This window comes from Natrix helvetica (genome assembly GCF_964273705.1).
Source record: "Natrix helvetica genome assembly, chromosome: 6".
Classification (NCBI taxonomy): domain Eukaryota; kingdom Metazoa; phylum Chordata; class Lepidosauria; order Squamata; family Natricidae; genus Natrix; species Natrix helvetica.
Genome location: NC_138553.1, coordinates 20,983,316 through 20,997,613, shown reverse-complemented (window position 1 = coordinate 20,997,613; position 14,298 = coordinate 20,983,316). Strand labels below are relative to the sequence as shown.

The following is a 14,298-nucleotide window of genomic DNA, read 5'->3' as shown; positions in this document are numbered from 1 at the left end:
TTCTCACCCATTTCCTTTAACCATTGCACCACTATTCCTTTGTTGGTGGTCATGCGTCCTTTCAAATCAATCTTGACCACTGGCAACTACATAGACAAGTCCATGCAATTTTCTTGGCAATGTTTAGATAGATGTGTGCAGTTATACCTATTTAACGTTGTAGTTCTTTGTACCGATTATACATAAGGACTACTTTAAAATTACTGCTAATATTGTGACTAATTCTGTTAGCTTTCATGTTACACCTTGCTTCGGTCAAAGACAAAACAAGAATGGATCGGATGACTGAATATTGATGCATCGATTCCCTAAATATTTCCAACCGCTAGTTTTGTGCTTGTTCTACAGTTGTTCACGCTGAAGTCAAAACTGATTTTGACTGTTATCATAAAAAAATCAATCTGGTATAAACAAAACTAACATCAGATGTGGTATTCTGCCAGTTTGGACCGGTTTGCCCGATCCGGTAGTGGAAATCGCAGGTGGGCCCACCCACCCACATTAGCTCTATTTTGTCCTATTTACGGACTATTTTTGAGCAAAGCACATGCGCGGAAGGCTAGGCACATGCGTGGACGCTCGCGCGTCCGTTTGCAAACCAGTAAGAAAGGTAAGTGAAAGCCACCCCTGGCTAACATTATGCATAGTAGCACATTAGGAACTGGTAAGAAGGGAAGAAAGGAACCATCCATTAACGTGCCTGCTAAACTGAGAAACAGGAGTCCAGTCTTTTGCATCAGGGAAGCAAAACTGCGGAATGGCCTTCAGCTGGTCCTCTGCCTCCCTCATGAATTTGAAGGAGCGTTCAAGCTAGCAGAAGAAAAGGAGGAGGAGATGTTTTCAATTATTTAGGTAGAAGTAAAATGGCATCATTTCCCCTCCTCCCCTCTCCATCTACCTTGCTTCCTAAATAAATGGAGAAGTGATGACAGAGAATACATGTCCGTCTGGAGGGTAATACCATAGCTGTTCACCTAGCTCACCGGATTTTTGTCTAACAAATGTGTATGTGTATCACTCAGCCAACCAGCCTCCCTCCTCTCTCCCTCCCATTCAAAAGTGGTATTCAACCAGTTCGGACCGATTCACCTGAACCGGTAGCGGAAATCATGTGTGGGCCTGCCCACCCAGGCCCTATGCCATCCTATTTAGGCACGTTTTCAAACCGTGTGCATGTGTGCGAGCCGCACACGACATCAAAACGCATGCATGGACGGGGGGCGTGTGCTCACATTTGAGAACCGGTAGGGAAAGTAAGTGAATACCACTCCTGCTCCCATTTACAGCCAAATCTTGAGAATTCCCTTATCTAGCAGATTTCCTCTATCTTTTAGCTACTTACTACACCAATGCTGACGTCCATATTTTAAGAATTTCATCCTGTTAAGAGTTATCAACAGACAAAGCAAACTGCTTCAGATCTGGTAGGAAGTGAGCCATGTAAAAATCATAGGCTGCATACAGTTCCCAGTGTTTGTTATGAACACAACTGCTTAAATCAGCAGCACAGATTTGCATCAGCCTCAGGAAAGGGATACAAAACCTGTAATTGAAATCCAGAAATAGACTCAGCATTGTTTTAAGAAAGTAGACAGCAACAAGCTTCACCTTAAAACATAGAGATACATTGGAAAGTTCACTTGCTTCACTGCCCTGTCTTTTGTGACTATCACTGTCCCTAAAAATGTTGTGGACCCTTGACTGCCCACCTCTGAGCAACTCACTTTCCTAATCTGGCATCCCCAAGATGTGCGGAGTTTCAACTTCGAGAATCTTAACCCAACAGAGCAGAGGAATCCTTCCTTTGCGTTTCTCCGAACAGACTATCTCCATCATCATGTCCTACCTTTAATGGAAACTGCTGGGTAACTTCAGGGACGTATGGTGCACAAGCTTGTTTCTTGTGTAACGATACTACAACAAAATATTCAAAGAGCTGCCTCTCTTGATACTCGATTAGATCTCTCTCCAAGGTGTGATATTTGGGGGCTTGCTTCAGGCGAGATTTTACATGAACAAGGCGTTGACTGTGAGCTACACAAAAAAGGTAAGCCAACAAAATCAACACAACCGTTTTGGGTGAGGTTCCCACAGCAATTAGAAGTTCTGTCTTACTTCAAACTACATATTCACCATGAACTCAGCCAGCCTTTCTTAACCTGGTCATCCTCCAGATGTGTGAATGTCAATATGAAGAATTCCCAAGGAAGAACCTTGTAAGATGATCATCATAAGCGCTGAAATCCACCCAAATGAAGGGCACCAGAGTACAGAAAGGTCAACTTAAATAATTCTGGAATTATGTTGTGTTGTAACCAGGATATCAAAACATTCTGAAACATTATACAGAGAGAATCAAGATAAAAATGTAGTGTTGTTAGTTGGTATGACAATTTTTTTTGCAGAAAATGAGAGGGGAGAGCACATAGCCCAGGAGTTGGAAATATGCTGGATCACTCCACCCTTGGTAGAGACAGCATAGTCTGGAAAATACTGTATTTTTCAGAGTATAAGACGCACCTTTTTCCCTCCAAAAAGAGGGTGAAAATCTGGGTGCGTTTCATACACTGAATAAAGAATTTTTGGCCTCCTGAAACCCCGCCCCCTTTGCAAAAATGGCCATGCATAGCTTTTAGAAGGCTTCCAAAGTGCTCCTGGGGGCTGGAGAGCGCAGAAATGAGTGAAAAACGGGCCGTTTTTCTATAAGCCACTCTATAAGCCTCCTAAAGGCTATGCATGCCCTTTTTTTTTGACAAAAAGATTGGGCTGAATGTTGACTAAGGAACTTTTTTTTAGGGATATGAATGTTTATGTAGCCATCATAACAGACAAATAATCGATAGTTCACTTTTGCAATAATTGAAGGCTCTACAGGCATAAAACATATCCTGTTATTTTGGGCAGGGAAAAAAAACTAGAAGGGGAAAACCCACAATTTTCCATCCAAGAATCAATAACCTTCTCTAAAGTTCATCTCCCAATTGATACCTCTTTGTTTTTCTTCTGTGTCACTGTCTGATTCACTGTTTTCATCTGTAACTAGGAGGAAATAGAAAAGCACAGTAAACATCACTTTTCTAAAAAAAAAATATTATTGTTTTCTGAATAGCAAGCAAAACCTAGAATGGATCACGGAATCAGTTCTCACAAGATCTCTTATACCCCCCCCCCCCAAAAAAAATATAGGATGTCTAGTTGGGGTAGCTAGAAGATAAGCCAGGAACCACTAAGAAATTTCTAGAAAACTGCAGTAAATCATTCAGATTTTTGTTTACTGGGAACAACCCCAAACATCGGCAAAATTAGGTTGGGAAAATGAAAAAAGATTGGAAGAAAATGGAGGGAGGAATCTTGTACGAAAGGACAATGAGCAATCTTTCTAATTGAAAGATGCTCAGGGAGCAGCCAAAAAGCAATGCTTTTTGCACCTTGCTTCGGGGAACAAATGATGGCCAAGACCTAGACCAAAGTAGAAAAGACCAAGTAGAACAGTTAAGTCTGACAACTCAAATGTACCTTGTAACAATACTAGGGTATAGGGCAAGTAGTACTAAATAGCAATAGCACTTTGACTTATATGCTACTTCATAGTGCTTTGCAGCCCTTTCTAAGTGGTTTGCAGAGTCAACATATTTCCCCCCAAAATCTGAGTCCTCATTTTACTGGCCACAGTCACAGGGGCAGGTTCCAGCTGCTGCTGGTTTGCTCAGGGATGCGCGCACACTTGATGCGCGCTGGGTGCGAATGCGCAGTACTTTAAAACAAAAACAAGATGGCGGTGCCTATGGCGCCACCAATAGAACTGGTTCGGGGCCTGGCAGGCCAGAAGGTAGTCAACCTTGAGCCTGGCAAGATTCGATCTGCCGAACTCCTGGCAGCCAGTAGACAGCAGAAGTAGCCTGCAGTACTGCATTCTAACCACTAAACCACCACGGCTCAACATAGAAAAGAGGCAACGGAGGCAGTAGCATTATGTCCTTTATATTATTAAAGAAATCCCTTTAATATTGGACAATACTGAGTAGGCACAAAAACCAGGTCAAGGTGCCCGCAAAACCAGTGGTCCAGCGACAATCTTTCCTTACCTCTCCCTGAGCTGGACTCTGTAGATTGTGACAGTCTCTTGACTCGCTTCTTCCCTCTTCGAGCCTCATAAATGGCATTGATTTTTAACACCAGCTGCTTAACGTAAAGAAGAAAAAGTAAATGCTTTCTTCTTTCCACAAAACCAGTTTTTTAATATAAAAATAATGATGCCCACATCATTTTATCCACCAAGGCAATTTACAGGTACCGTATTTTTCTGAGTTTAAGACGCTCCAAAGTATAAGACGCACCTAGTTTTTGAGGAGGAAAACAAGGGAAAAATATCTGCCTCTGCCTCCCAGCAATTTGCCTCCTTGCAACAAACAAAAAACAGTGCAGACAATATACATTGTTTGTAGTGCTATATTTCAGACTATACTTGTACAGATGCTGTTAAAATTGATGTGCTTTCTGGGAGTATAGTTATTCTCTGCTATTTAAAAGAATAGCACTTTTTAAAACAATAGCACTGAGCCTCTTCTGATCAAGCATTTATTTTAAAAAGCTTCTTTATTTTGTTACGTTGTCTAGAATAATAATAAGGCAGTCTTTAAAAAATAAGTCTAATAATTTGAACATTCTATAGGCATGTATAGTTGTTGACTTACCTCTTTGCAGCAAACAGCCTGATTAGCACAAGAAATAAAATATGCCTTTGCCTGCCAGCAATTTGCCTGGTGGAGCAAACAGCAAGTTTCACTTTCAATTTCGCCCGATCATCAGCTATTTCAGGCTGCAGGAATTGCTATAACCTATTGCAGCCTCCTCAAGCCCTGTTTGCTTGCAAAGAGGTAAATTGCTGGAAGGCAGAGGCTAAAGGGTTGGGTCAGTGGGTGGGTGGGTCTACATTCAGTGTATAAGACACACTCACATTTTCACCCTCTTTTAAGGGGGGAAGGTGCGTCTTATACTCTGAAAAATACAGTAGTCCTCAATGAATATAACTAGAGACTAAGGAAATTGATGTTGATAGACAAGCTCTATCACTAAGGTGACAAGGGGTAAAACTTTTTCCTAAGTCTGAAATGTTTAGATAATATTCAGAAGCATCTTAGACAGATGCCTCCTATATTCGCTAGAATACAGCTAGTCCTCAACTTAGGACCACAATTGAACCCAACATTTCTGTTGGTAAATGAAACATTTGTTAAACGAATTTCACCACATTTTATGACCTTTCCCCCCCGCAGTTGTTAAGTGAACCACTGTAGTTGCTAAGTTAGTAACATGGTTGTTAAGTGAATCTGGCTTCCTCAGACACTGCAACCGTCATAAATATGAGTCCGTTGCCAAGTGTCTGAATTTTGATCACATGACCATGGGGATGCCACAATGGTCATAAGAGTGAAAAACAGAAATAAGTCATTTTTTTAGCGCTGTTGTAACTTCAACTGGTCACTAAACAAACAGTTATAAGTTGAGGACCACCGATATTTTCATATTTGTTAAAAAGGTAAAATTCTATACATTTGCATCAGTAATCTGGAAAGCAAAATTATTTGCAAGTATTTCCCTTGATCAGTTGACAATTGCTTCAAAGATTACATGACAAGAACGTCTTGTTTGTCACTCTATAACAGTGATGGCTAACTTTTTTTGGGCTCGGGTGCTGAAAGTACGTATGCCCACACCCGTTATTCAATCCCCCCTGAGCATCCCCTGTGCATGCACGCATGACCCCCCCTGCTGCCCCAGCCCCGCATCCATGCATGCACAGCCCCCTCCCCCGCCCTTCTGAAGCTTGGGGAGGGTGAAAATGGCGTCCCCCAGCCCCGAGACCTTCCTGAAGCTGGAAACATCCCATTTCCGAACTTCCAGTAGGCCCATTAGGCCCATTTTCCACCCTCCCCAGGCTTCAGAGGCTTTCCTGAAGCCTGGGGACTGCAAAAAAGGCCCTCCCCGGCCCTGTGGAGGTCCTTGGAAGGCAGAAAATCATCGGCCGGTGCGCACATATGCGCTGCAGTTGACCTAGGGCAACGGCTCATGTGCCCTCAGAGATGGCTCCGCGTGCCACCTGTGGTACGTGTGCCATAGGTTCACCATCACGGCCCTATAATCTTCTGGTGATGATTAATGCTACTGTTTTATTAATTTTAATCATTTACGGACACGACTTACGGACACGCAACTAACAACAAAATCTACATAGTTCACTTTTGGAGGGTAATGTAGATACTTAATTTTAAAAGGGTTAACATTCTCAAGATTCAGAGAATGTTCAGGACCACATTTGTGAAATTAATACTTAATTCCCTAGACAAGACTTAAAATAACACTTTCTGAACACTGCCTCTAATATTTCACAGTCCTTTCTAAGTCAGCAAATAAAATCTTTAAAGAAAAAAAAAATACCTTGGAAATTTTCCTTCTTTTCTTGCCATTTTGAGAATCACCCAAGGAGAAGAAAGTATCATCAGGACTGCTAGGAGTGGAAGGGGGACTGATTTTGGATGGAGAATAAGTCCCATCCCGATTCGGTTTCCGTATGTCTAGTAGTTTGAAACTCCTGCGTTCTGAGTTCTGCCTAAAGAAGATGGGCTTAGAGTGGACCTAAGGAGACAGACCACAATGGGGGCAAATGGGGAGCATCAGACACTGCATTTCTCTACAATTTTAAAAAAAAATCAAAATAAGAAACATTAAAACTTTAATTGCAAGAATTCTTGGCTGGTTGTTAGCGCCCCCAAAACTTTAACACTCGCTTAAGACTTTTTTCCCCACAGGATTATCTAGATCAGATGTCAGCAACCCGTGGCTCTGGAGCCGCATGTGACTCTTTCATCCCTCTGCTGCAGCTCCACAATTGATAGAGCTTTTGGTTAAGACAGGTAGAGGAAAAAAGGAAGCCAGGCTAGGAGGAGACTCTATGGTGGGGGAACCGACTTCTGGTCAGCAAAGGAAAAAGGACGCCACGCTAGGAGGAGACTATGATGGGGGAACCCGACTTCCGGTCAGCTCCAGAATTGAACGGGGAGCTTCTGGTTAGAACCTTTGTGGCTTTTTGAGCATTTAAGGTTGCCAATTCCTGATCTAGGTGGTCAATGGGGGGAAAAAAATGATATATTTTCCACAAGTTGCTGAGAAGTCTCATTAGCATGACAGAAACAGCTCTTACTGCTTGCACAATAAGCTTTCAGGAGCTCGATGGAACGGAGCCAACAAAACTAACCAGCGAAGCAACCACAAACACTTGGATTGGAAAAATAAGGAGCTATTGTACCACATCAGACCCAGACTTTATATGGTCCAATAGTCTTTCAGCCAATGCTCATCACCAGTGGCTTCAGAAGCAAGTTTCGGCAACCATACAATTGCATATTTATGGACCATGCGTTCCCTGACCCTGTTATTTAGCTATTGATTTTATCCAGTAAAATAACAGAATGGTCTGGCACTTGTTCATGAGCTTCTTAGGACACAGTAGGTCAAACCTTAAAGAAAACCATTTCAATTTCTGGCTCCTGGAAAAGCTGAAGTGAAGCTGTTGTGAGAGCATAAAGCAAAATCAGGGGTACAAAGAACCCCAGGTATTGATTGCAGCTATGGCAACTTTCTTTTTTAATTCGCAAAAGACCAATATGGCGACATACGTGCACTGTTAAATGAAATTCTTCTCTCTTCGACGATCAGTAGTCGAAAACGTATTAAGTGCTAACTATACAACAAATCAGATGACTATTAAGCCGATTCCTGTTTGCATTTATTTTACATAATGCATAATAAATAAAAAAATGTTCCCCATCTTTGTGAGATTTAAAAAAAAAACACCTCCATGTAATGACCCAGTTGTAGTTCTAGATGCTTTTTAAAAATGTGGTATGATTTGATGGAAGTACCTATGCCAGGGGTGTCCAAACTTGAGAACTTTAAGACTTGTGGACTTCAATTCCCAGAACTCCCCAGACAGCATGGCTGGCTGGGGAATTCTGGGAGTTGAAGTCCACAAGTCTTAAAGTTCTCAAGTTTGGACACCCCTGACCTATGCAATGAAGATTGTGAGGAATTGTCTCTATTTTCCCTTTTTTTCAAACACCCATCTAAATACATACAAATGAACTCAAGGATTAGTAACACCAGAACTGCGAAATTTGTTCCAGTCTATTCAGAACAAAAATGTTGGCCAAGTTCTCAATTTTTCTCCTCACTCCAGCTTCAAACGGAATTTCACTTACAGTACAGTAGGTGCCCATGACTTTTCGCCTCACTAGAGTTTCTAAGACAATTTAACACTTAAATTTCTATTTAAACCAAATAAACCAGAGGGCAGGACAAGAAACAATGGATGGACACTAAATCAATGAGAAAACAACATGGAATTCAGGAGAAACTTCCTAACAGTGAGGACAATTAACCAGTGGAACACCTTTGCCTTCAGAAATTGTGTGTGCTTCATCACTGGAGGTTTTTAAGAAGAGACTGGATGGTCATTTGTCTGTAAGGGTTTCTGCTTGAGCAGGGGCTGGACTAGAAGGCCTCCAAGGTCCTTTCCTGCTCTATTCTGATTGAAACTCATTTGGACATCAGATTTTTCATTTGTGTATCTCTTGTGTGTGCTTAACTCTTCTAATGAATTGAGTCTAGTCCAGCCGTACACCTAAATTGCTGGAATTTGATATGGAGCTGCCCCAATAAAGGTACTCAGCCAATGCCTTCGGTAACTTCATCACCGTCATCACTCTTTCCAACAGACCACATTCTTAGGGACAGTATTTCTAGCATAGGGAAATAATCAGTACTGCTGATGTTAACCTAGTTTGAGTAATGAAACATCTGCAGGAAAACAACCAAGCTCAGAGAGCACCAAAAGCCTCTCAGAACACATTCTCATTCTGTTAATGCAGGGGTGTCCAAACTTGGGAACTTTAAGACTTGTGGACTTCAACTCCCAGAATTCCCCAGCCTGGGAATTCTGGGAGTTGAAGTCCACAAGTCTTAAAGTTCCCAAGTTTGGACATCCCTGTGTTAATGGCATTAAAAAGGAAGTGGCATCTATTAAGATGGGAAGCAAAACAAAAAATAATCCCCCCATCACTTGGAAGATAATATCAGCAGCCAGCTACACTGAATCCTATCTCCAGGCTGAATATCAAAAGTATAGGGTGCTGTTGCCGAAATGAACTCCCCCTCACAAATCCCTCCCTACACAAAACTCCCCTATATATCCAAAGAGACTAATGTTTTTTCCTGATTCATTCCTATATTATCAGGAGAACAATCAGGGATTAGTAGCCAGTAGTAACAGAGGAGTGTTCTATCTCTATACAGCAACTTAACTTTTGAACACCTAAAAATCCCAAATAGGTTATCAAATACATATATATGCAGAGTCCTGCTTAAATATTTGCAAGAACATTTCTGTTTAAACACACACAATCATTAATGGAGCCCCTTGTACTTTTGATATTAATCAATATTCTCTGTCTTTTGCTCTATTGATGGCCATTCATCTTATTTTTATATAGGAAATTTCCACTTCTGTTCTAACCTCATTCTTACCTCTCCTCCGCTACCCCAAATATGGATTGTGGTGGTAATGAACTGGACAGTATTTTTCCTACCACCAAGTACTGAAGATCCCCGAAACTCTTGAAAGAATGGAGATGTGAAATTCCAGGCCACACAAGCCATATGCATACATCCCAGTAATCCAAGATACAGCTCCCAAAATGTGAAGCAAAAATTAGGATTTCCAAAAGTGGCTTGATTTTAAACTGGAAACAGAAGACTGCTCTCAATCCTTCTCATAAATAACCTAAAATCTCACCACTAAAATCCTGCTGTTCAACCATCATATTTTGAAGAATTGCTTCGTCACCTGAATTTTAGACTATATGGAGGGCAAGCGGTTTTAAAGTTGAGAATGAGTTGGTTGCCCAGCCGTCTCCCTATTCTCATTCTTAATCTCCCTAAAAAGGATTGAGAAATGAATTCCACCTCTTCTTATGAGGTCAACAGAACACTACCTACAGTCCTCCAGAACAGTCCCCAACCTTTTTGGACCTCAGAAACCACTAAATTCATCATTTAGAATCCCACAGACCATTAATATGACCTGCCTAACGACTGGCTGGGTGGGCGTGGCAAGGTGGTCATGTGACTTGGTGGGTGTGGCCAACTTGATGTCACTCATGTCAAGGGGCTCCTTGCCAGCCTCTACTCGCCACTCCTCACCTGCCTGCCCGGGCTATTTAGGACCCCAACAGGAAGAAGTTGCTCGAGCTAAGCAGTCACCATGTGAAAGAGTTGGCAAAACAGCTGGCTCAGTTCAAATTGGATCTGACTGAGGAAAAGGCTCAGCAGAAGCCCCTCACTGAGGACTATGAGCATAGGCTTTCCAAGCAGAGGGAAAACCTGCAGAAATGCAAGGTCAGGTGCCAGCTCCTGGAGGCTCAGCGAGCTAAGATGGTCAGCCAGTTCTAGACCATGATGCAGTCCCACTGGAACAAGGCCTTCTGGCTCTTCGCCACCAGCAATGCTTCCCTCCAGCCTTTGCCCAAAGCTCCACACCAGGAGGCTGAAGCAGACCCCGGCTCGGAATTTCTGCCCCCCCTCCAACCCACACAAAAAGACCCAGAAGGGGGGGACTCTCTGCAGCAACACAAACATTCCTTGCATGTATCCGGCCCAGGGGCCATAGTTTGAGGACCCCTGATTTAGTGCAATATAAAAAATGGAAATAATTTTTCTGCAGACCACCAAAATTTTCTCACAGACCACCGGGGTCCATGGATCACCAGTTGGTGACCGCTGCTCCAGAATGCTGCAAGGCTATGTTGTGGCCCCTGACTTTGCCCACACATATTCAACAAGCTCCCAAGCCAAACCTCATAAGCTCATAGTCAGAAAGAATGATTTCACAGGAAACAAGGTCTCCTGTTCTTTCCAAACTTCTACTTTCTAACCAACCCTAGAAATGTGGTATATGGTCTTACAGAATTTCTTTATGGTTACAAATTGGCAAGCACTATCAATAAATATCTACAGCAAGAATAAGTCTAGAGTGCCCTATTTCTAAATCCAGAAAACCATCATGATTCAGAAAGCTTAGTTTTACTCCTTTAAAGTCACCAAATTCACTTAGCGGGGGGAGGGATCAACTCCCTTAGGAAGTTAATCCAAGATGGGAAACCAAGCTGAACAAAGAATTTGTCATTTTCTTCCCTGGAGGTATCAATTTTCTGACCACTGTATCTCCATAATAATAGTCAAAATGTATATGTCAACTCACAAAGCATCCTGCTCTCGAGTTGCCAAAGGCAGGAGGTGGGGAAACTGACAGAGCAGCATGGCAGCAACAACCAGATGCATATTCCACGCATACCTTTCTCAAGGCTGTATCCCAGATTACCTGCAACAGCCAGAGGGGCATAATCTCTACAGACCGCAAAAGTGCTGCCATTGGAGAATGTGATTTATGGCACCCTGGGAGGAGAGGGAAAACAGGATCATAATTGGGCTGTAAATTACGTGGGGGCAGAGCTGGCTTCACTTGGGTACGTGCAGACATGTTGCTCCTAATAAATAACTGGATTTCTTTTGAAGCTTGGCTTGAGGCTCATGGTTTAATTAGGGCATCTGGAACCCTGAGAGTATAGCTTGCGGGCAGTAGCTGTTCAGATTAGGCCAGGTTACCTTTGTGGGTGTGCCAGGAATAGAAGAAGGAGATGCTGGAAAGTTCAGGCCACATTTCTTCCCTAGGCAATGACTATTTGTCTCGATATCTTCATAGGGATTTTCTTTTGCTGGTAAATCTGTAATTGAAAACCAAGGCAATAAATGCACATAAAACAAAATAAAACTTTTTCCTAAGAATTTGGAAACGACAATTGTAGGCAGAATGAGTATCGTTCTGTATCATTCATAAAACTACCACCAGGATATGCAAGAGTCCTTGCTTACAACAATTGAGCCCAAAACTTTTGTTGCTAAGCAAATTTTGTTAAGTGAATTTGGCCCCATTTTACAATCTTGTTTTACGCAGTTGTTAAGTGAAACCACTGGAGTGGTTAAATTAGTAACACCGTTGTTGAATGAATTTAGCTTTCCCATTGACTTAGCTTGTCAAAAGGTGGCAAAAGGTAATCACATGCCCCCAGGATACTGCAACCATCATAACTATGAGTTAGTTGCCAAGCATCTGAATTTTGATCACGTGACTATGGGGATGATCACACACCAACGGTCGTGTGACAAATGCTCATAAGTAGTTGTAACTTTGAATGGTCACTAACAAACCATGGTAAGTCAAGGACTACCCGTACACTGAACTATAAATTCAGCTCTATGAGTAGATGATCCACAAATCAATCTATTTAGGGTGAATCGGGACAGGAAGGATTGACTAATACATTTATTAGATTGAAACTTCTTCCAGGAGCTAAAAGGAGTGTACACATAATTGGATGAAAAAGTCAGGCACCCACTGGTTAATCATATGTTTCAATATATCCCTAAGTCAAAACAATCTCCACATAATACAAATGTGAAGGATTATTATTATTATTATTATTATTATTATTATTATTATTATTATTATTATTATTATTATCATCATCATCATCATCATCATCATTATGATTATGTGGTTAATCTTTGGTGAGATTCACAGCCTTTGGGGCTGGTTGGTAGCCTAACAGCTCAAGTCCTAACCAAGGACCTAGGAACTGTTAAGGTAACGTCGGAGGATATAAGTTGTTCCAAGTAGGGTGGTTTTTTGTAGAGTCAGAATGTTCAAGTCAGGTAAATTTAGAATTTCCAAATAGCGAGGTAGCCCTCTAGGTATTGCTCCAAGGGCTCCAATTACAATTGGGACAACACATGATTTTTATTATTATTATTATTATTATTATTATTATTATTATTATTATTATTATTATTATTATTATTATTATTACTACTACTACTACTACTACTACTACTACTACTACTACTACTATTACTACTACTACTATTATTATCTCTTTTATTCATTAAACATGAGACTCAGACAACTGAACATTTAAAAATGCATCACAAATATCATTGACTGGTACTGATCATTAAAACGGGTTGCTGCCAGTGTCGTAGGTATCAACCAAGTATCTTCTTAAAATATATGTTCCGAGTAGCACAGTTTTTTGCAGTTCCACAGGTATTATTGCAGGAAGCTGCAATTTCTTGATTAGTATTATTATACTTTATTCATTAAACATGAAACTATATTATTATTATTATTATTATTATTAATTATTAATTATTATTATTATTAATTATTATTATTATTATTATTATTAATCACTCAGTCATCTATCTTCATTTTCAGAAAGATATTCAGATGGCTTCTTAGAGGAGCCTAAGGTAGCTGAACAATGGTGGGATTCATTTTTTTTTTACTACTGGTTCTGTGGGCGTGGCTTGGTGGGCGTGGCTTGGTGGGCGTGGTTTGGTGGGCATGGCAGGGGAAGGTTACTGCAAAATGTCAATTTCCTCCCGATCAGCTGGGACTCAGGAGGCAGAGAATAGATGGGGGCAGGGCCAGTCAGAGGTGGTAATTTACCAGTTTTCCAGACTAATCAAAATTTCTGTTATCGGTTCTCCAGAACTGGTCAGAACCTGCTGAATACCACCTCTGTGGTTGAAGGTCACAACTTGACTTTATTAGAATAATCAGGATATTTGTTCACTTGTGGAATTGTTTCCATCTGCACCTTTAAGGAATCATATCTCTGTGGATCTTACTGTTAACTGTACATTTTTAAAAAGTGACAGTGATTCAACTAGAAAACTATTCAAACTTTTATACCACATTCATTACAGTAGTTTCTTTTTCTGAATTTGTAAACAGCTGCATCTAACGAATGAGTATTCATTCAACTTTGCAGAAAGTTGGCTTTAATGCTAAACCACGAGAAAGCAATTTTATCCATCCCCCAAAAAAATCTCTGAGGCTGAAAGAGAATGACTGGTCCAAAATGAGCTTTTAAACCAGGATCCAACAATTGTTCTTCATTCATTCTTTTTTTTTTAAGAGTGAAGGTCATACCTGAGTATCAGTAGCCAATGCCAACATCATGACTGGATGGCATGAGGGGAAAAGGAAAGGAAAATTGAAGGATATTTTGAAGAAAGGAAATATTAAAAAAGAAAGTACTGAAACGTGTTTAAAGTAGGAGAATGTGCTGAAGGTGTGTTCCAAGCTGGAAATGTTCAACTTCTCATAGGTACAATTCAACA

The 14,298-nt window shown here is 41.1% G+C and overlaps 1 protein-coding gene across 4 annotated transcripts in view; it reads right to left on the bottom strand.

The window, feature by feature from the left end:
- Positions 1-14,298, bottom strand: part of DENND2A (DENN domain containing 2A) — a 98,559-nt gene that overhangs the window by 32,815 nt on the left and 51,446 nt on the right. For 3 of the 4 annotated variants that reach the window (XM_081956935.1, XM_081956933.1, XM_081956936.1), the window contains exons 5-10: positions 11,719-11,837; positions 6,439-6,636; positions 4,086-4,182; positions 2,989-3,039; positions 1,847-2,034; positions 697-810 (exon numbers count right to left, since the gene is read on the bottom strand). In XM_081956935.1, the coding sequence (XP_081813061.1) occupies positions 697-810; positions 1,847-2,034; positions 2,989-3,039; positions 4,086-4,182; positions 6,439-6,636; positions 11,719-11,837 (767 nt within the window). The remainder of the gene's footprint in view (positions 1-696; positions 811-1,846; positions 2,035-2,988; positions 3,040-4,085; positions 4,183-6,438; positions 6,637-11,718; positions 11,838-14,298) is intronic. The other variant, XM_081956934.1, reaches the window with a different exon arrangement.